The following is a 23,137-nucleotide window of genomic DNA, read 5'->3' as shown; positions in this document are numbered from 1 at the left end:
TTATTTTAATTCACAGAAAAGTAAAAAATAGCACAGTGGTTAGCGTGCTTGACCCATTACAGAGGCCTTAGTCTTCCACGTGGCCAACCTGGGTTCGAATCTGGCCTGTGGTTCTTTGCTGCATGTCTTCTTCCCTCTCCCCACTAGTGATGCAAAAACCTAAAAAAAAAAACTGTAATCTAAGAAATTAATCAAAGTAAAATCATATTTGGTAGAAAGGCTAATTAAGTACTGAGTAATTGTTGGATACTATTCTTTAGAAATGCAGACAATTGTGCAATTTCTGCTATTTTAAAGACTTGATTGTATTAAAAATACAAATAAAAGGCATAAAAGGAAAAAAGCATGCAAAAAGGGATGCTTTTTACAAATCCATTTTTCCCATAAAACTTAGAAAACCGATCTTTGCAGTCGGACCAGTATAAAGGTTATGGCAAGGTAAAAAACTTCCACTGACAATGTCTACTGTTAACCATAGGTTGACCCTCATTTGGGAAACTTCAACTTACTCACAGACGACAGAGTAGGCAGAAATTGTACTCGGGTAGGAGAAGTGATACTTTACAAGAATATTACTCAAGTAAAACTAAGAATAAACCATTCAGTAACAGTACTTCTGCTAAAGTTACTTTTCTTTCAAAAGAGTACTCAACTAAATATAACTGAATGTCTGAAACTAGTAAGTACTCTCACTTCAATAGTCAGCGCACCAAACTAAATGTCTGGGTTAAATGGCTCCTTATAAAAGTTTTAACTAGGTTCTTGTCTTTTTTCACGTTTCATGTTTTTTTGTCTGTGATTTTTAGTCATTTTAATAGGATACTGTAAGATGTCATTTTCTTTTATTTTACCTAAATTTCCCAGCATTGTTAAAATGAATAATTCAAATAGATGGGTACAGCAATAGATTAAAAAAAAGCAAAACAAAACACGGCTTGCTTCAGGGTGCCCTCTTTTTGTTTTTTGTTTTTTTACACTGCATGGAGAAACTTGAATCTCTAAGCTTGTAAAAACAGTTCCGACTTCTTTAACGATGATATGCAGTGAAAGACAGAGAATGCAACCAAGTCCCTGACACCTGGAGCTCATAAGGACATAAATAAAAGTACGCCCTCATGTGTGAAGCGTGCAACATGTTTTCATGTTTCTCTGGGCTGGTGATTTCAGAAAAAGGAAGCCATTCCGGTGGTTTCACGGTGGTGTTAGTGCAGCTGGATACGCCGCTGGTTTTGTGGGTGAAAACACAGGTGCAGGTGAAGGCAGAGGAAGTGCTTTGGAGCCTGTAAACAAACACGCCTACTGTAAAATTTTCCTCCCCTCTCGCTCTGCTTGGTGATGAAGGCGTTGGAGCCATAACAGCTTCTTCTGTATTATTAAGCCCTCGAAGAGAAAGCGCTGCTAAGGTCTATTGTATCTGTACTGCTTATTTTTCTCCTGACAAATGAATTGCATATTTTGAGACCTTAACATATTCAAAAACTCACAAAAAAATTCCCCCCCCTACGGAATTGTACGTATTTTTATGGAATCAAAAACGGGTGTGGCCAAACTGCTCTCCAGCGCCCCCTAAAGTGATCAGGAAAAATAGTTATTGGAGCTATCCAAAGGAATTTGGAAATTTTGGTTCAAAGGTGGATTTTGGCCATTTTTCATTCATGTCAAACTTTAATAACTAGCCAGCTGTTTCAAACTTGGTCTGTATGCAAGAAAAGCTTCTTTTCCACTGAAAATACTGGGTTAACGCATGTTTTTCAAACGTGAGTTGACCTGCTAACAATTGGCATTTGGCTGCCTTCCCATTAGCAAAAAGAAAATCTGTGTCTAACCACTTGCTGACAAGGTGGCAGCCTGCATCCCCCCGCGGCTGAGTGTCTGGTGAAACCATCCTCAATGCTGGGTTAGCGCTGATGATGTCACCACTGCCACAGAAATCAGGAAAGTAAAAATTAGTGAGAAACATGCAGGAAGCCATGGTATAGTAAGCGTGCTTTATTGTTTTGCTCCATTATCTGCCCAAATCCCTCTTACCAGAGCTGCGATATGGCTACGTTCACACTGCAGGCCTTGATGCTCAATTCGGATTTTATTTTTTGTGAAATCTGATTTTTTTTTTTTTGTGTTGCCGTTCATGTTTCCAAATGTATGCGACTTGTATGTGATCTGCTGTGTGAACTGCAGCCATACAACGCAAGTGTCCCGCATCCACAGTAGAGGACGCAATGGCGTCACAGGCCAGCATGCTCTGTGTTTATGGAAGTAAGCATAGACGTTAATCCCAGAGCGCATCAAGCGATCTTTTCCAACTATAAAACCCATCTTATCAAGATGGTTAAACATAAATACTGCTCTCAGCATCACCGTCCACCATGGCTGTTGTTTTTCTTGCCGCTTCTTCATAGCAATACCCAGTGACCTTTGTCGGGTATTAATGGTGTTCGGGTCGGATGAATGCGACCTGGCCGTTCAGACACAGTTCGCAATTAAAAAACTCAGATTCGTATCGGATTCAGGACCACATAGCCAAGTGGCCTGGGTCGCATTGGAAAAAATCGGATCTTTGTTGTTCAGACTGCCATGAAAAGATCAGATAAAGGTTGCATATGGGCCAAAAAAATCGGATTTGGGTCACTTCAGGCTGCAGTGTGAACGTAGCCTATGTTTGTCAAATGTTTTTTCGGCTTTTCAGATAAGACGTCACTTGCATGGTGGGTTGACATCCGTACCTTACGCTCAATGTTATCAGATAAATAAAAGGATCAACCTGGCTCTGGTGTTTCCACAGCATCCCGATCAGAGGCGATTTTACCTGGGTAGACCTGCTTCAGTGAGCGGTTCCTACGGCCATAAAAACCCATTTTTCTCAGGTTTAAATGGGTTCTTTCGGCTAGTGGGAAAGGAGTATAAGACATGGGAGATCTAAAGTTATAAAAACTGTGAGATTTGGCTTTTTTTAGCAGTTGAAGGAGTGTGGCCGGGCCTCGAAGTCTGCGTACTCGCATTGACACTGACAAGGTGAAGTCAAATTGGACCAAACTTTGCAGTGTTGATTCCCTGTAACTTCCTGACAATACTGTGGGGTCAAATTTTACATCATAAAAGCCCCGCCCCCTGAGAACAGGAAGTCCCTTTCCCTCACTTGGACTCCGTGCTACTTGACCTCATTATCTTAAAACTGTCTGCAGATGGAAAACATGTCCTTCTAACTTCGTTTAAGGCACTGTATGTTTTCATAGTTTGGTCCTACTAGTTTTAGGACCAAACTAGAAAGCGACGATAAAATGATAAATCCCTCTAGAGAACTGTTTGCTTTACGAGGTGGTAGAATTGCCAATTGGTATCTGTCACCATATGCAGAACAGGGAGAGTGATCAAAACATCACTCTATATCAGAAATTCGTGATCTGATTTGCTTCAAGCTGAAGGCGAGCAATCACTGGGTCACAACTAAGAACCTCTGTTAGACTGACCAAAATGTGCCCCTTTGACTGTTGGAACAGGTATATCTCCCCAATTCATTATATTTGCTCCAAAGTTTGTGGTTCTACCCATAGACTGCTGGTGACAAGCTTGCATGTTCATTTTGAGCATCACTTTAGTCAAAATTTGTGGAGCTTCTTCGCTGGCTGGGAAGATGCACGGAGGTAGCGGGATATGCTGCAAGGGCTGTCCAACGCCACTTGTGGCTTTAATTATTGTTTATTATTGCTGGCTTGAAATGTTTGTTCTCCTGCTGATCTGCAGCTTCCCTCAGAATAAAGCGATGACACCAAGGTCTTTTTTTTTATGTAGCCTATGCAAAGATAAAGAAATCAGTGGTGTTTTGATCACTCTCCCTGTTCTGGCTTGCTCTTTTGAAGAGGAAGAAAAAAAAAAACATTCCACGAGTGTTTTTAATGTGAAGCCAGCGAGCTGTGATGGTTTCTGAAGCATCTTTTTAGTTAACTCAATTCACTCACTTGGTTTCAGTCCGGTTTCCGATGCATAAATCTTCTCATTTCCTCTGTAAGTGAATCACTGACGGGATAATACCGACCACATGACTCACTTATGCAGCACACATTTCCCTCTGACTAGAGCTCTGAGAGGAAATCCATTCTTAACATATTTTCTTGATCCATTGCTGCACAGAAGCAAGTGGTAGGAGCTCCTCAGACTTTTTACAGCAAGAAATGGTGAATGTGTAGGTAGGAGTTTTATTAATGAGTGAACATTTGGGGTTTTCTTTACCACACAATCTCTAGAATTTAAACCTGTAGCTTCCCAGAAGTCAGATACTTATTCACTGATTTTATTTGCTTCCATTACTGTAGAACATCCATCCATCCATCTATCCTTTCAATTCAATTCAGTTTATTTCTATAGTGCCAATTCACAACACATGTCATCTCAAGGGACTTTACAGCTCACCAGATCATCCAGTTACATTGATTCAAAGTTTTCTATCTAAGGAAAACCAGTTTATTGCATCGACTCATTGACTCGAAGGCAATCCCTCACACTAAGCATGCTTGTAGCGACAGTGGAGAGGAAAATCTCCATTCTAAAAGGAAGAAACCTCCAGCAGAACCAGGCTCAGTGTGAGCGGGCATCTGCCGACGCCGACTGGGGTTCAAGGAGACAGAAGCAGAGACACAAAAAGCAGCTGTAAAAGGCGGCCCGGTCCAGGAAACACACAGCCAGGCAGGCGAGCTTTGAGCCAGCTTCCATGTCAGAGGATGAAGAGAGCACATTCAGTTAGTCACAGTCAGAGAAACTGGACTACACTGGAAAACAGGCTGATCTCCAACATCTATAAACAAGGGTGTTGATGGAAGCAGCACAGCAGATATTTCTCTCCAGGATGGAGTCAAAGCCAAACAGGAACAGAGCATAACATTAGAGATTGAACTAACAGATTCTTCAGTGGGAAAATGGAGATAAAATGATGAAATGGGGGTCCCTATGTCCTCCAGAGGTCTAAGCCTATAGCAGCATAACTATAGAGATAGCTTTCACCTCTACTTCTGTCTACCAACTTTCTGTCTTTGTCAATTAATCAATTATTCTGTCCTTTGTTCACTCGCCATCACATAAAATATCTTCAACAGCTATTTTACTTTTTTGGGGTTTAAAAAGAAGCTAGAATTTGAACATGAAAGTGGATGCAGTAATGCTGTTTATCATAAGCCTGCAAAGCGTAGCAATGATGCTAAAAGTTAACCTGAGAACAGTGTTGACTTCATCTAGTTTGCTAATCAAGCTGCTGCTGCCTGTAACTGTTTAACGGAAACATGAATATCTGAATGTTTTATGGCTCAAATCAGAGCTTGGGCTTGATTCATAGATATTAAAACAGCTTTATGATGTAATTAACTTAGGGAAATCCTTCCAAATATTGGAAGTGTATTTATTGAAAAGGCAAATTTTTATGAGATGTTACACAAGAAAAAAAAATGAAACGGATTTTGCTGCACATAAGGAAGATGAAAAGTCTGGTTTGCTTCTACTTCTGCATCAAACGCGTTATGTCCTTGGGGACTGAGAATATATGCTATAGTGTACATCACCCTGATAACACCATAGGTGGTGGCAGCATCATGCTGTGGGGATGTTTCTGTTCATTAGGTATGGGAAACTAATTAGAAGTGGTGGAAGAGCAAACCTGCTGCAATTTAAAAAAAACCTTCAAACATACATTCACAACTACGATAGAAGGCTTTCAATGGCTTCATGGTCTAGTCAAAGTTCAGGCCTAAATCTTATAGATCTGTAGTAAGACTAAAAGCTATTGTTTCCAGCTCATCTGAGTTTCATCTATTTTGCAAATAAATTATCAGATGTAGCTTATTTCTTCTGTTGTAAAAAAAAGATTTCAAAGGTATTTTTTTTTCATCTTTACAACTATGCATTGATTGTTTTCTTTATTATAAATCATCCCACAATTTAATGCCGAAAAATATAATTTGCCACTCTAACCTGAGGGAACTGGAATAACTTTTGCAGTCTGTTCCACCTGTCACATCCAGCACCCCTGGGTGCTCTTTGCAGCCGGTTTGGGGGTGTCTGTCGCAGGGTGATGGGTGCTGCCAAAGAGGTGCATTGTGGCTGCCTGTGAGGGGAGGGGGGGAGGCAGGGGGAGGTTATTGTCCCCAAGCCTGCAGGAGCTGCCATACACTCCAGGGCCAATGGCAACAGAAGAATGCTGCCGGGACAAAGGGCATAACTCCATTCTATAGCAACACAAGCGAGGCATTGTGTTCATACAGGCGTGCACACATGCGTGCATTCGCAGTTACTACAATAACACAAAAAACTATACTGGAGCAAACTATGCCAGAGGAGTACGCAAGGATGCCAAAGACTCATTCATCAACCGGGTTCCCACAGCAGGCAACCCCCCGCTGGACATCTCCATCACAGGCTGAGAATGGCCAGTCAATCCTGGGACAATGAGGCAGCGGGCAGGAGGGAGTGAGAGAGGAGGTCTCTGCTTGAATGTTCAGCAGCGGCCTGTTGTGTCTACGCCTCAAGGCCGGTTCCCAAAAAACACCTCATTTGGTCTAATCAGAAAGGCACATTTTCAGGTACTCAGCATGTGTACAAAAAACCAATCGGCTTTATGTGAAAGGCAAAGAATTTAACACCCTTTCTAAGTAACAGATGTTACTTTGTGAACCTGTAGTTTAATCCAGGAGCTGTGACAGAAAATGATTAATGGGGCCATTAAAAAAAGAGAAAATCCTTCTTTTCAGCAAACCTTTTATTTTGAAATGTTATCTTTCTCACATTAGGTAATAAAGAAAGTCTTTGCTCTTTTTGTTTTTTTCTAATAAGCATAGTTAAGAGTGAATTATGAACCTATAATTAGCCAGACAACCATTTTTCATATTGCACATTTAATCTGATGACTGGAAAAGAGTAAAAATAATAAAAAAAAGTAATTAAAAAGGTAATTTCCCATTACTTTCAGCTCCAGAAGTTCAAATACAAGGAAGTTTAAAAATGTTGTGGTTCTAGAAAAATGATTAGCAGCAATAACTCTGTGGTTGTTGTGCTCCTAATTTTTTGTTTTCAGTGTTTCTTTGGTTCACTGAGGTTTGCAGACCTCCATTCCTGCACAGGTCTTTTAAGAACCCATAAAGTCTAGGCTTTGCCGAAACCATAGTAACACCTAAATTAATTTCCTCCTCAGGAGTTTGGCTGAAATTTTTAGCCGTCTTTGAGTTAAACCTTTGTGTTCACAAAAATTGCTTCACGTTTGTAAACTCCTGATTTCCTCAGAGGTTTCAACGTCATCATGCCCCTACTGCTGTGTTTGATCGCTTATATATAAGGCCTCATCTGTTCAAACTGCTCTATCCTAATTGTATTCTGGTTGATTCAGATAAAATATTATGAAAACTTAGAGCTGCTTCTATCATGGCATCCCCTTTAAAAAAACATGCTTGGTAAATCTCTTTGTCTTGGCTAGAGCTTAAACTGAGGCCTTTTTTGGGGTATTTTGGGATATCTGAGAGTTTTGAGCAGTCTGATCTGGAGGTGAATTTGCAGAGATGCTTTTTCCTAAGATTAACATCTGTCAGAAATGCTTTTTTAGTGAATAATCAAGTTACTTTCAAATGATGCCCAGTTTGTCTGAAATTATCCTTTAAACATCTTCTCAGGCTGATGTTCAGCGGCAGCTTATTCTGTTATTAATGAGGTCTTCCCTTATTGGCATTGTAGAAACAATTACCTGTATGCAGTAGTCTAGTTGTTAAAAAAGAAATTCAATGAAAGAGGATGGTGATTTTTTTTTTTTGGGGGAATTTTTTTTAATGAATATAGTCTATAAACCTAAAGCAATATGCATGGTATGGTTGTTGCATGTCAGGTATGCCGGTCATAAGCCAAATATTGACAAATATTGAAAGGGCAATGTTATTGCCATTATTATTAATATATAATAGAAATTTTACACATTCAGTACTAAAATGTCACAGGGGATGGAATGAGAGGATGGTCATTTAAAAAGGGAGATGATTTTTAAGATGTTTTAAGTAGGGGGATGCCACCTCCCCCTCATCTCGAGTGCTGCCTGTACGCTCCAGATGAGTTGCATGTTCTGGTACCTGACCATATGTTGCAGATGCTTTGGCCTACAGAGCTGTTCATTTCTACATTTTTAGCTTTATTAATCGTTCAGTTTTCTCCGTTAACCTTAAAAAAACAACAAAAAAACCCTTTGAGTTTGAGATATTCAAACTGTTGGAGTATTTAGCGTTCGCCTGTTGATGTACTGTGCGATTCCCCAATTTCTAAAACACAAACCGGCCTTGTTTTCTGTATGTGGTGACATCTAGAGGCTAAATATCCGACTGAGACTAAATCGGTATTCTTATAAGATTGTTGCAGCTCGATGCCAGCACACAGGAACAAATAAAGACAGTGAAGAAAAGAAATTCATTTTAGAGAGTGGTTTTGGTGCATGCTCAAATAAAAACAATTGAGTATCTTCCCCCTTTTACATATTTCTTGAGTCACTGTTTTGTTCCTCATTCTAACTTTTTTAGCATATATTAGAAAATGAAAAATAAAATGCAAATCTCAGCTTTTTTAATCCATTTTACTTCATGTAACTGAACGAAATCCTGAGCAACTTTTTCTGATGCTAAAAGTAAATTCCTCTGGTGTTACATCATTAACGAAGCATGGTTATGCATCATTGTTTAATGATTAAGTTCTCCTGCTATATTCAGGCCTGATCTTGCCTGACCTGCAGAATCAGTAAATCAAAAACAACTGGGGTGACACCAAAAAATGGAAAAACGAACAAATGATTCCCCCATCTGAAGGGTTTTTATTTCACTTATGACAAAGTTATTATTATTAACATTATGGAGCTAACTCCATGTAACTATCACTGTGTAATTTATGAGGCTTTGGAACTGAAGTCACATTTTATGGTTGAAATAAAAGGTCCTTAAGTGTCCTAGTCAAAGTCTAGATAAAATTGTGTACTGAGCTGCGAATCTAAACAGGCTCATATATAAGTTTCTCCACAGGGACCTCAGTTATGACCGTTTATCGATTGTGCTTCATAGCAATTGTTGTCAATAAGCGTGGATCCACCAGCAATTAGATTTAAGAAGACATTTTTCCACATAGACCCAGGTTGTTTTGAATACATCTTAAAACATCTGATAAATGAGTTTTAGCATATGTATATAATTTGTATGATACATTTTTTGGGGGGAGGAATTGACTGGATGTTTGCTGTGCTGCAGACATATGCTAGTGAAACATAAGAGGTCAAGAAGCAGAGAAATGTCTGTAAATAAAGCAGGATTTCAACTTTTCTCCACCTGTTTGTACTCATTAACCCGTTACTCTGCTGTCTAGAAATGGCTCAGTAGAAACAAGAGAGGCTCAGGAATTAGGCCATCTGGGTACTAGAGGCTATTCGGTCTCGGCTGTGGTCTGTGAGGCGAATCGAGGCAGAGAGACAGGTGAGAAACCTTTGACCCAGAGCGCTGCTGGACATGCCAGGAATTATTCACACTTCCTGGCCAAACGCGTCACGTCGCGAGCAGAAAGCATGCTTCTAAACCCAAACAGCATGTCCTGGTCAGGGGTCCCTCTGTTATGGTCTGCATTATGTGCAGCGGTGACCGAAGCACGGGAGACTGATGGATGATTTAATCTGAAAGGAACCAGCGGAGAGGAACAGGGCGGGTTGATGTGTGTGAGAGGGGGCAGGGAGATAAGGATATTTTAGTCGAATTTATGTCACCCATTTCAAGACCCGTGCAATGATATCAGCTGCTGTTGAGTTGTTGTTCAAGTGATTGTGTCTGGGGTCGGCTGTACTCAAAATCAAACTCCCAACGACAGTAAAACAGCTCCAGGCAACCTGGATATTTGAGTTTTGTGGCTTTTAACAAGTTTTCCTTTCATGATGCCTTGAATTTAATTATTTAATTCCATCCATCTTCAACTCTAACCAGCATCCACCCAGCATGACACTTCCACCACCATGTTTCAGAGTGGAGAAGCTGATTGAGGATGTTTACTTGTAATGTGTGTGTGTGTTTTTTTTTTTTTTGCCTTTTCTCTCTATGGGCTGGGTTAGATTCTCCCTCCTGAGCTGTGTAAATCTGCAGCTCCTCCAGATACTTTGTGATCTTCAGGATTGTGTTTATTCAATATCCAAGTTCTACCTAACCTCCAAGGCCTTCGCAAAACAAATTAAATTACAGACACACGTCAAAAACGATCTAGAAATAAGTAAAATTAAGTGTATTTACCCTTAATTTAAGCAGGTAAATACGATGATTTGCCAATGAAATTAGTATCTTTACTCTTAAAATAAGATAATTAGATAATATGAACTTCAAATAAGACAATGCAATTGTTTTTTCTTATTTTAAATGTAAATTGTCTTGTTCCATTGGCAAAGTGTCTCACTTACGTCCTCAATTGGAGAAAAAATGCACTTTAAGAACAAATTACTTGTTTAGATTTCCATTTTATGCAGTGCAGGCTTAATTAGGTGACTTCTGAGTCCATTTATTAGCTTATGCTGTAAAGCTTTTAAGAGTTATGCTTTTGTGTAAAGATATTAGACTAAAAAGGGCTCTATAAGATTGTGTACCGCACCTCTCAGATCATCTTTTGTAAAGCAATATTTTAATTTCACCTAAGAATTTCTTTTGTGTCGATTTGTCCCTCAAAACAACTCAGTTTGTGATTTTTAATATCCAAACTGCAAGGAAAACTAAAATTTTTGCTGCAACATATTTGACCAAGGCAGAAAAACAATGTGTGTGGCCTAAATAAAAGATATTTGATATTTAACATTATGCTGCTGCGATAAAAGATGGAATTAATTACCAGGCTGCAGTAACTGTGGAAGCTGTCGTATACTTTATAGAAACATAGGAGTTAAATCAAATTTGTAATTGGCTGGATTTATTCTTTAATATTACCATAAACAAGGAAAAAAAGGAGGTGAGCAACAATATTCATAGATATATACAAATAATACTGTACATGGGCACATTTAACTGAAGAATAAGAACTTTTTGAGTCCAAAGGGAGTGTATTCATATAAAACAAATCACAATTTATTGTGATATAAACATTAAAAGGTTCTTAACCTTCAGAAAAGCTTCAGAGCTGAACTGAATCTGAACTGTGCCTCGTTCAGCCATTTTCTTTTTTTTTTTTGGAGCGGGGATACATTCTGATCTGATCACAGGCCCACCTGAACCGGCTACGATTTAACCACCTGCAGTGGCTTGTATGGCTTGCTCAGCATCACTCAAAATGTTTTTAACACAGTCTCTTCACACAGGGTGCAGATGTGCTGCGTACGCAATCCACTTCAGGAAACTGACTCAGAGGGGGTCTATCCGTCCTCTTATTAGTGCGTCCGTGTTGGGTTCGTCCATCTTAGGCTAAAGTGCTGCAGAGGAGGAAGAGCAGTTCTGCATTTCAGGTGAAATCTGCTTGTACTCGAATGTAATCATGCAAGAAGTTTGCACAGGTGCAAGAGAGATATTTCTCTATGAAATACCTCCAGGAGTGGCATTGCACTGTTGTTGGACAACAGCGGGAAAACTGAGGGATTCTATCATCTCAGTTCAGTCCCTCAAAAACGTGCTCCCACAACAAGAGCAGAAACAATCCGTCATGTCTCTGTTTCCTTTTACCAGTTGCAGTCTTTTTTTAGCAGTGTGAGGACTTTGCGTCCCAGGCTGGCCTTCCACGGCTTGACGAAGCTCTTCATGTTCACCAGGAGCCGCCCCTGCTTACGGTCCAAGTGACCTGCCACTAGGTACTCCACACCTGTTGGACAAAACACTGGAATTAGGTCAGTTCATAAACCCTCATTAAAAAATCTTCAAAACAAGGAACTTTGCTCTATTAGGACCTGGATGATTTGCTGTATAAATGAAACCAAAAGCAAAGCAGCCCAGAGCATCATACAGCCATCATCACCATAAAAGCTGTTGGTTAAATAATGTTATAGTGTTAAATTTAGTCATTTCAGACAGTTTATTTAATTTTTTCTCATTATTTGATGGGAAAATCTTGATTGTGGAGATGCTCTCTGTAAAAGTGAAGCCTGCACCCTTCCCTGAATGCTTTTGTCCCATTTATTTTATATTTTTAAATTACGAAGTCTATACTGCATGGCTTTAGAGGTTTTTCTTTTGTCACCTTCTTGATGCGTTGTCGATACGCTTTTTGGCTTATCTGTGTAACACTACTTGTACTGAAATATGTCAGTGACTCATATTCTTATCCATCCCTAACTTAGTTTCTTTTTAAACTTATTTTAGATCAATACGATTTTCTTTTTTTTTTTTTTTTTTTTTAGAAATTGTAGCCTAATTCATGTTGTTAAAAAAGGTATCTATTTATTGCTGGGTTTGCAGTAATTGTGTCCAGGGGTGGCTAGTATTGATAAAATTATTGTCATTAAAGATCTCACCAATCAAAATAAAGGAAGATTTTTTTTTTTTTTATTGATTCACATTTTCTTTGATCTAAAACAATATAAAAAAAAGACAAAGTTTGTCTTTCAATCAGAGAAACTAAAACCAAAGGGGATCAGAGTAAAGGCGGCTGAATAAAATTCAAGCAACACTTTACAGACCTTTATTTATTTTTTCCCAAAAATATGTTAATAGAATGATCTGTATTTTTTTTCCCTCGACTTCCCTGTAATGTGTAACTTTGTGTTGGACTATCACACAATATCCCAGTTAAATGCACCAGTTTTACTGTTGCAACAAAATGTGATAAACTGGGTGAATGTTCAGTGTTCAGTGAAGGTCCTGACTTTGAGCCAAACACCTCCTTTTTTTGGCTCCATTGTGTGGGTTAGTGTCTGACCTGGGTTAAGGATGGGGCAGGTGCATCCCCGAGTCGTCCAGGACTCCGGGTAGAGCGTGACCCGACCTCTCTGTATCTTCAGCTTGGTGTTGTGGCTGAAGACCTTTTGAACTTTGGCCTCTACCTCAGCGTGGGAGCCTTTATCGTGGGCAGACAGCACTTTCACCTTTAGCACTAAAGGTCAAGAAGGAAAGAAAACAGATGCTGAAACCGAAACACAAACTCAGGAGTCATCTTCCTCACATGGGAGGGCTGTTCTGTGGTGTTGATTATTAACTAAAGCGGCTTTATAAGGTCAAGCTATGTCTTTTATTGAAACATTTTTAGATCTTACCGCAGAAATTCAAACCTAAGTAAGTTTTAAGTCTTCACTCACCAAATCATTTAATTGGCTGTTTATGATAAATTAATGATAAAATAAATAAATCTGAACCTCTGCTTTAGAGCCTGAAAAGCAGGAAAGAGCCGGGAAGTAGATTAAAAACAAAGTGAGCATAAAACAACACGGCTGTAAAAACAGAAATAAGTTACTCATTTAAAACCCCACTTTAAAAAAGATACAGACAAGGCGTTTACATAACAAACGTAATGTAATAGTTTTAGTTTGCAAAGCTGCAATACAACTGTTATGACGAGAGATCACCTGAACAAGTTAGTAATAAAGGCATAAATTTAGATTTTTTTTTTTCTGAGTTGGAAAGAGCTCTTGTGGAGCTCATGTTATAAAACGGGGCAAAAAATTATTTCTAAGTATGTTTTTGATAACTTGATCTCAGAAATCAAAATTTTTCCTTACTGATTTGTCCAGTAAGGAGAAATGTGCAGTAGTTTGGAAACGGCACCCTAGTCCAGGATTTAAATGCACTCTGAGGGGAACCAAGTCTGTGTCGTTTTTTTGTAGCTACACATATTTTAGTTATAATTGAACTCTTTGATTGTTCCATTAATTCCACAAGACTTCATGGTCTGGAAAATGAAGAAAAAATATTTAGGAGTGTAACTAAACCTACTATGCTTCTCGTCTCACATCAAACATCTACAACGGAGTATTAGGGCCAGGCTAGAGATTTTAAAATGTTTTTTATTTTCAGAATAAAGTTGTAATATTACCAGAATGAAGTCTTCATACCACAGCTCGTTTCAGAAAGAAAGCTTAGAGCTCCGACCAGCATATGATGGTCAACCAGCACCAAAAAACAACAACTTGAGTCCACTTTGACATCCTGCCCAATTTGACGATGGTGCTCAAAGATTTTCTTATTTGTGAAACCAGAGCCAAAGAATAACTTCATTCGTCTCGACATTCCTCATTTTAGGGAAGACAGTGCTTGAGTGTAAGAGTTGTCATAAAATATAACTTTATTCTTGTAATTTTATGACTATTCTCGTTGCGACTTTATTCTCGTAATTCTACGACTTTATTCTCGTAATTTTACAACTTTCTTCTCGTTGCAAATTTATTCTGGTAATTTTACGACTATTTTCGTTGCGACTTTATTCTCGTAATTTTACGACTTTATTCTCATAATTTTATGACTTTCTTCTTGTAATTTTACAACTTTATTCTCCTACTTTTACGACTTTATTCTTGTACTTTTATGACTATTCTCGTTGCGACTTTGTTCCAATAATTTTACGACTTTATTCTTGAAAAAGAAATATTAAATCTTTAGCCTGGCCCTAATACTCCTTTGTAAACATCAGAACTGATTGGGAAACTATTCAATTTTATAGTAGATTAAATTAGAATATTTTCTTATGTCTAAAGCTAAGCAAAATGGACTAAGCTGCTGCTTTTATAATTCACTACCCTTAGACAAAGGTCCATAGTTTATCGAAGGGTTCTGCAACATGCAGCTCTGGACTCTTTGAACCGTTTACAATGGCTCTTAATAGTTTCTAATAAAATTAACTAATGTACTATATATAAAAGCTTTAGTGGTTTTTATAAAGGATAAATGAATTGAGATTTCAAAACAAAATGACATTCAAAGAACCAGAAATATGTTTTAGTGCAATTTTACTTTTAATTAGCATGGAAATTGTGTTGTGTTTTTTTGTTTTTTTCCATCAAATAATATCCTGTAGGACCAAAAAAATCAATGCGTCATCTTCATGTTTTTCCTTATTTTATAAGGCTAAAAATACAATGAACTGTTTATGTTGGAAGATATTTAGCTAAATATTAGGCTGTGTTTTAGTAAAAATTACTGTAATTATTTTGCTGCTGTAAACGATCCGGGGCTAAATGCATCTTTGAACCGTAAAGGTTGCAGACCTCTGGTTTATCATTATTTTTTGGTTTGCATGCTGCAACCATTTCATTAAAATCACATTTAGGTTTTCTGAGAAGAATCAAGTTCAGGTGACTGATAGCAACTCTAGTATCCTCATGAATGTCTTCTATAAGCAAGACTTGGATTTGGAGATGTTCTTGGTCATATTGTTTTGTTTAAAGATCAAATAGATCTTCACCTTCTTTACAGAAAACGCAACACCTTTTTGTTTTCACAGGATTTTCTGATACTTAATCAAATAAATGGAGGTTTGCTGTTACTTATGGCATTGTTTCTCAACCTTCAAGTTTAGACCCCTAATTCAACATGCACCTCTGTCCATGACCCCCGACCCAATCCCCGGTCAGTATATTTATGTTGCACTTACGGAATTAAACACACTCAAACACACTTCAGATATAAGTCTTCATCATCTTATTTTGAAAAAAGAGATTTTGAAAAAGATAAAGCCGCATCAAGAGACCAACTTTCTGAACTGTCGCTACATCATATCTTTTTGCGGTGAACAAATAACACAAACATTATCTTTGTATGAAATAAAACAATAACAGTGTGTGCTAAACTTTAAGAAAACACATTAGAGAACAGTCCATGTTTGAGCTCTCAGAAATGTAGATATTTAAAATTAAAGATGAAAAATAACTTCCGGGTCAAAGCAAAGTTGTTTTGCTGCAACTATTTAAGGCGATGGCTGGCCTGCTTGTTTGAACAGAGCAACTACTTCACTTTATGTTAGAAACGTCAAGGACTCTGCGGAGCCGTGATCTGTATTTTTTATTTTTTTTTACTGTATTTCAGTGCAGAAAACATCTTTGGTATGTGATAAGATTTGTGGATGCAAACAACATTTAAGTTGCAGCTTTTTACAGTGCTGCCTACTCTGTTGCTATTGACAACCAGAACTCTTCCAGCAACCATGCAGAGAACCAGCAATCTGTAATGTGCAATAATGTAATAATCAGAGGAGAGATCCAGAAGGTCATCCTGCAGCTGTGATGACTGACTGACGTGATGAAGATGGTAAAAAAAACTGGCATTTCCTGTTGTACTTTTCCAGCCTTTTATAATTTGGGCAACATTTATTGAAATGTTAAAACAGGCTCCTGAGGTGAGAGGCAATAAATAATTTCATAGTTTGAATGGTTATGTCATAGTTCTCCATAAAGTATTCAAGCTCCAGGAACATTTAAACATTTTACCCTCCCACATGAAACCCACTGGTCCTGCATTCTCTTAAATACTGTGACCTTACATGACATGTTTATTGCTGTTTTGGTGAAGCTGGTTATGGCTAACCGTAACTAGTTCGGAGTAATAAAATGCCACTTTTAAACCGGCCGCTCTCCATGCTTCAAATGTCCTGTCGGAAGTGACATCAATTTTGCACATTTAGATTTTTCCAAAATGGCGGCCCCCAGAAATCATCTTGTGACCCCAACAAGGTTCTGGAGTCTAAGGTTGAGAATGGCTGCCTTAGGAAACAATGATGACCAGAGCATCACTTGGCCACCACTATGCTTTACTGTTATTTCTAGATGCCTCATTCTTGCAAATCCAAACATACTGCAGATCCATCAACCGAAAAAGAAAGAATCCAAGTTTTGATTAATAACAGAATCCAAAACCCTGCTTGTGTCATCTACGTATAAACAGTAGCTGTGAGCAAATGGGAGACGTCTTTCCTTGCTCGCTTTGGTCAGCAGTGGTAGACGACATGATCCTTTCAGCATTAGTCTCAATGTGAAACTAAAACCACAGATTCTTGCTGCACATCTTTTCGAACAGCTTCTAGTTGGCTAAACCTCCAGCTCCACCTTAAGAGGTTTCAGAGCCTTTGATATCTTTGTAGCTTTTTTTCCTTCTTGAGCAAGGAAATGATCTCTGTATTCCTAACATGTAATTAAACAGTCTAAGTATTTAACTTTATCCGAGGCAAACCTGACTGGTGCCTGAGACCACGCCTGGTTTGTAAATGTTTGCTTTTATGAAGAATCGTATGCGGGGGTTGAATAATTTGGAAACTGCAAAAGGAGTTGGTGTAGAATGTAGACAATATCTTCAGAACATTAGTTTTTATTTAATCTTTTAAACTTTCCTAGTGACATTTTTTTTTTTATTGCAAGCACTGAAATTGTTTTTTTGTCAGAAAACCTACTTAACAAGTGGGGCCCAACTGTATCCGAACCAAAACAAAATCCTTTTCTTCTTTAAATTTATTAAATAAGCAGAAAAGTGTCCAAGACTAATAAAGAATGAATTCTTGCAGAATCTGAAACAATGAGACCCCTGATAATGGGTTAAAGGTGGATACTTGCTCTCTTACCGTATCCGTAGTTCATGGTACAGAAGAGTTTACTGTTGGTCAGAGTTTGCTCTTTGCACTCGCACTTCTCTGCAGGGAAGAGACACAAGCACAATTGTAGCATAATCAAATAACGTGTGTGTGTGTGTGTGTGTGTGCCGTGTTCCTGTGAGGTCCCAGACAGCATATGTGGCGTCTGGAGAATGCAAGTAAAGTATGTGTCCAGTGAGGAATGTGCTCATAAAAGCTGTGGTTACATGGAGGCAGTGACGAAAAAAAGCAGCACTGTTCACACTCTGAGGTCACCTGAAGGATTTGACCATCAGTGATCCGTCACTGGATTTCTTGGATTGACGTAAAGGGATGAATCTCACCTGAGTAGTGGAGAGCAGAAAAAAGTTCATGTTGGCCGAAGATCCTGACTGGTTCGCTCGAGTTTCCATCCAGGTTGTAGAGTTCCAGGTCTGAGCTGTAACACAACATCACAGATTGAACCTATATGGCTGGAGAACACATGAGAGACAAACAAAGACTAGGACACCTAGAATTCCTGCAGTTATTTTGTTCCCCAGAGATGGAAAGAGTACTAAAAAATTGTAATTGATTAAAAGTATCTTTACTTTGCCTAAATTCTACTTGGAGTAAAAGTAAAATTACCTATCTCAAAATTTACTGAAGTAAAAGTACAAAATTACTTCATTTAAAATGTAATTTGAGTAAAAGTTACTTAGTTACTTTGAGTTATTTAATGCAAAAAAGGATGAGTCATGAATCAAATTGACCACAAGGTGTTTTAATCGATTTCAAGGCATATTTCAGTGGACATCCACACTTGCAAAAGATCAGCTGGGCTAAAGAACATACTTCTTCACAGCACAAGGACAGTCACAACCTGTACCATAAAGTGCAAACAATTTTCAATCCTACTGTCCAACAGACAACACCATGATAGGAATAAAGAAATTTAAACTACATTTTAAAGTTTTTTTTTAAATGCACACAAAATTAAATGCCCAAAAGATACCAGAAATCAAACTAAAACGCAACAGGATCCCATTGTTATTAACAAGCTCCTCATTTACTGATTTTAACTGACACTTGTTTTTACATCTAATGTTTATATGTTTGAATTGTGTAAATAAAGTGCTGTTAAAAGTCAAAAGTCTTCTTCTATTTTTTAATGGTGATTAAGTGTCGGTTCCAAAACACAGGGGTTTAAATTTCCGGCCTCATTTAATTTTTTCACCATTGATATTTGTTTTATTTTTTTTTACTCAGTAACGTGAGGGGGTTTTAAATGTAGCGAAGTAAAACTACTTAGGTTAAAATTTACTCGGGTAAAAGTAAAAATTACATATTTCAAAAACTACTCAGAAAATTACAAATTACTCATAAAAAGTACTCAATTACAGTAACGTGAGTAAATGTAATTCATTACTTTCCACCCCTGTTGTTCCCACATTTGCAGAAAGACCAAAGGAGATGTAGGATTTAAAAAAAATCAATTGTGCACCTTTTTGGTTGGTAATCTAATAAATGTGACAAAAATCACAAAGTTAAGAAGTTGTTAATAGTTTACCAAAGCACTATAGTTGATTGAATTACAGCCTGACTATCTGGTTCTATTTAATAAAGATTAAATGAATGAATTTAAGCCAAATGTGTGCAGCACTACATTTATAATTGTGACTTTATATAGATTTGACCTGTTTCTCTTGTAAAATTACATCTATTGTAAATAAGTAAATAAATGCAATATAAAACTGAAAAAAAATGATTAAATAGAGGATTGTTGAACATTATTTTAGAAAACATTACCATAATCACTTATCTTCTGCTAGCTCTTTATTTTAAATATTATAGGGTGATGAGTTTTATCACTTACCCATACATGCAGTCCCCAGTAAATGGGTCACAGTCTCCTGCACAGTCACATGGGCGACAGCCGTATTCATGAAAACCCCAGTATCCCACCATGCATCGGTCGCACTGCAACCCCCCGACTCCCGGTTTGCAGATGCAGTTTCCGTTGGAAGGGTCGCACATGGAGCCATCGGTCACGTGAAAGGGCATGGAGCCCATTGGGTTACAGGTGCATGCTGAAAAGGAACAAAAATTCCAAAGTTTTTTATTAAAATCATATCTGTAGAAACCAATGACCAGAAATTGTTTAGTGGTACAAACAAATGTGTATTTGTAAAACACAAACCAACTTGGCAATAAACACATTCTGAAGGTCTTTTAGTTTCATTATAATAACAGTTGCACTATTGTTTGCATGGTGTTTCAGAAGACAAAGCTTGTTATCTTTCTCTTATCCAACAAACGTTTGTAGTTCATTTATGACTTAATAACCATCACAAACACAGCCTGCTTACTTTGACCTGAAAACAAAAAGTTTTTGAATGTCTGTCCAAAACCTAAATACCAGCCAACATTTGTTCAAGGGCAAAAACACCCAAGTCCACACCTTACCGCTCTCTTTGTATACTCTTGGTTTCCCTCATGTTGCCTAATTGTCTGCTAATATGGTGTCCTTTAAACAACCTCTAAAAATAATGTTTTTACACAAATGTAATTCCACCCAGGTTTTTACCTGCAGTTTGAGAAAACATGCATAAATCTGTTATAATGTTGAGGGAAAAACACGGAGCCAAGAAGTGGAAATGGGCAGAAGGGTCTGAAGCTATTCCCCTCTGATTAATGGGGTTTGGTTTTTTTTACTACATTTAGCACCAGAAAAGTAAATAAATCTGTTTGGTTGTTGTAAACAAGCATTTTTGTGAGTCAGAAGGTCTGTTTACTTCCCCCTTAATGGTGCCTCAAATGTAATATATCGTGCCACATAAATGTACTCTATTTTATATTGCAAAAGACTGCTAGTAACTTAGCAATTAATTTTTTTGGGGGGTATTAAAATGAAAATCTGCTCTGTAGTAAGACACCTCAGAGTTTGATGATTTTTTTCCCTCCCTGAAACTAATGACCTCCTTTGTGGCTCTGAACCAGAGTTTGGAGGCTGTGGATAATTTAGAGCTGTTGTTTATAACAGGCCTCTTCAGTTGCATTTTTTTTTCTTTTATTTAATATTAGCAGATAATGTTTACACTTCTCCGCCTTCCTAAGAAAGTCTCTAGTGCTTTGTAAAGGACCAACCATAAAAATACAATCTTTGCAAGATGGTTAAACATAAATACTGCTCTCTGCATCATCGTCCACCATGGTTGTTGTTTTTCCTGCCGCTTCTTCAGAGAAAGACCCAGAATAGTGACGTTTGTCGGGTATTAATGGCGTTCAGGTCGGATGAGTGCGACCTGGCCGTTCAGAAACAGGTCGCATTTGAAAAGATCAGATTCGTATCGGATTCAGGACCACATAGCCAAGTGGCCTGGGTCACAGTGGAAAATATCGGATCTGTGTTGTTCAGACCGCCATGATCAGACACAGGTTGCAAATGGGCTAAGAAATCGGATTTTGGTCACTTCAGGCTGCTGTGTGAACGTAGTCTTAGTTGCTCCAGGAAGTAGCCATGGGCACATTGTCAAAGAGCATCAAAGTTTTTCACAAAAAAAAAATTCCCAACGTTACCATCAGACACTCGGGCAGATGGACCAACAGTTTAATGTTTATGCCCAATTCTGAAGCTACCATCAAAAAGACCCAACTGAAATCAAAACTGATGGCTCTTTTAGTCTTTTTAAAATTAACTGATTATGTGTGAACTGTAGCCTTGGTTTGCTTTGCTTAGCTGAGGGGTGGTACCTGGTGAGGGCTCTGTTGCTTTAGCCAATCTTCAATGTTCAAGGTCAACACATGAATAATTTAGTATTTTTGGGATCATTTTCTGTAAATAGAACGATAATTTAGATAGAGAACTGAAGTGGTCTTATCTAAAATGCCAGTTTATCTCTTGCCAATAACCATATCCTGGTCAGTCTCTTAAAATAATTTCCTGCTCATTCTAAAGCTACGTTTTGAACCTCAACAAATTGTCCTGTTCGCATTTAGAAGCCTAAATGGATGCCGTATAACTGCGTGACGATGTACCAAACCAATGAACCAAACTATTATCGTTTTTTTTTGAGCGATGACAAATTTATCCTCGTCAACATTGACCTAGACTGTTATTCAGATCAGCCACCCAGGGCGGCGAAGATAAGAGAAACTTTGTCATAAAACTGAGCTCAATACAGTATCCATAAAATCATAAAGATATCACATCCGTATACCTAACAGGCACACAAGGTGAAAAGGCTGGTAATATTTAACAGAGACTACACCTTGGTTCGAGGTAAAGCCCCAACACGTGCGCTTGGTGATGGTGTTGTGAGTTTGCATAACAGAGTGAGAATTATTGAGCACATGAAGAGGTCATGGCTTAACTGTGAGTAAATATATGTGCATCTAGAAAAGCTGTCAGCTCTAAAGGGGCAGACAATAAGAGCTTCATGAGCGTGACATGATGAGGGACCTGCCTGAGCAACCAACCAACCGCCGCAGAAAATAATCACAATCTTTCAAACACACACTGTAACCCTACCTTTACTTAATCTGTTTGGGTGTGCATTTGTTCGAGCATTTCTTTTCAGGGCCTCTCAGCGGTTGGTATGAAAAAAATGTTCCTCAGAACAGAGGGAAATTCCTCTTTTTGTCAGGGAAACTGTAGTCTGATTGCACAACCTATAGCCTCATCAGTGCTCCAAGCATGCAGACGCTCCTCTTTCCCCCCCATCAATCACCCGTCTGTCAGTTAACACACAGGTGAGACCAAGGCTGAGACCAGTATGCACAACATGAAACCTAATCACGAGAATTCAGTTCTGACGTTGTTTCAGCTGCAGGTGATGAATCCGTCTGGGAACTTATCTGAGAAGCAGAGATACCAAGAACACGCATCATGGAAAACTCCCAGTTAATTTGCCATTGATCAGTCCTTGTTGATACTGAGTGCTAAAGAGGTCAGGTCTAAATTCCACATGCGGGGGCAGGAAGAAAACATTCATCATTTTTGGTTTACATAAAGACTTTGAAACACAATGTTAAAGTTGTAGGGAAACAACCATGCATTTCTGAATTTATACACCAGTGAATAAATTGAATGTGATTGGTCAATTATCAAGGGGGCGGGATTGTTGTGGTGGAAGGTTCGCAAGCAAGTTTGATTGTGGCCGGTTTCTCGGAAGCATCTTACTAACCAGTTAGCAACTTAGTGGTAGTAGGTTCCCAATGGGAAATTCCATTGGGACCAAGTAGCACTAAATTGGTGACGTCAAAACGACGCTGTCAAGGAACGCTATGGACAGCGGAAACATGCAAGAGGAGGAGAGTTTAGTGTCGGAGGTCGTGGATTAGTCTCCTCTGTCATCCATTTTTTATTTAGAGGAGGAAAGCGTGGACGAAGATGTTGTGCAAGGGCGGCAGAAGCTTGGTTTGGTGTAGAAGGCTTACAGTCGTACATGTTTGAGCCCTTGCCTCGCAACGCTGCCAGTTCTGTTAGCTCTACGCCTGCTGATTACACAGACGTCCATCCCCGTGAACACTGGGACGGAACTCAATGGGAAAGGAAAGGATTCTTATTTCAACTGTTGGGTATATTAGCTGCGACATATGAATCAAGATACTATGACCGAAAAAAATTGACAGATGACCGTTGATATACGATTGGTCGAATTTAGGT

General features: G+C 38.5%; 1 protein-coding gene across 2 annotated transcripts in view; it reads right to left on the bottom strand.

Moving 5' to 3' along the window:
- Positions 1-11,175: 11,175 nt before the first annotated feature.
- ntn4 (netrin 4) overlaps positions 11,176-23,137 on the bottom strand; it is a 41,256-nt gene continuing 29,294 nt past the window's right edge. For both annotated transcript variants that reach the window (XM_015376626.1, XM_015376616.1), the window contains exons 6-10: positions 19,346-19,559; positions 17,835-17,929; positions 17,482-17,550; positions 12,862-13,035; positions 11,176-11,808 (exon numbers count right to left, since the gene is read on the bottom strand). In XM_015376626.1, coding sequence (XP_015232112.1) covers positions 11,669-11,808; positions 12,862-13,035; positions 17,482-17,550; positions 17,835-17,929; positions 19,346-19,559 — 692 coding nt within the window. In that variant the 3' untranslated portion in view covers positions 11,176-11,668. The remainder of the gene's footprint in view (positions 11,809-12,861; positions 13,036-17,481; positions 17,551-17,834; positions 17,930-19,345; positions 19,560-23,137) is intronic.

This window comes from Cyprinodon variegatus, unplaced genomic scaffold (assembly GCF_000732505.1).
Source record: "Cyprinodon variegatus isolate N-32 unplaced genomic scaffold, C_variegatus-1.0 Scaffold7, whole genome shotgun sequence".
In the NCBI taxonomy this organism is placed as follows: domain Eukaryota; kingdom Metazoa; phylum Chordata; class Actinopteri; order Cyprinodontiformes; family Cyprinodontidae; genus Cyprinodon; species Cyprinodon variegatus.
This window is presented reverse-complemented; position numbering and strand designations above follow the sequence as displayed.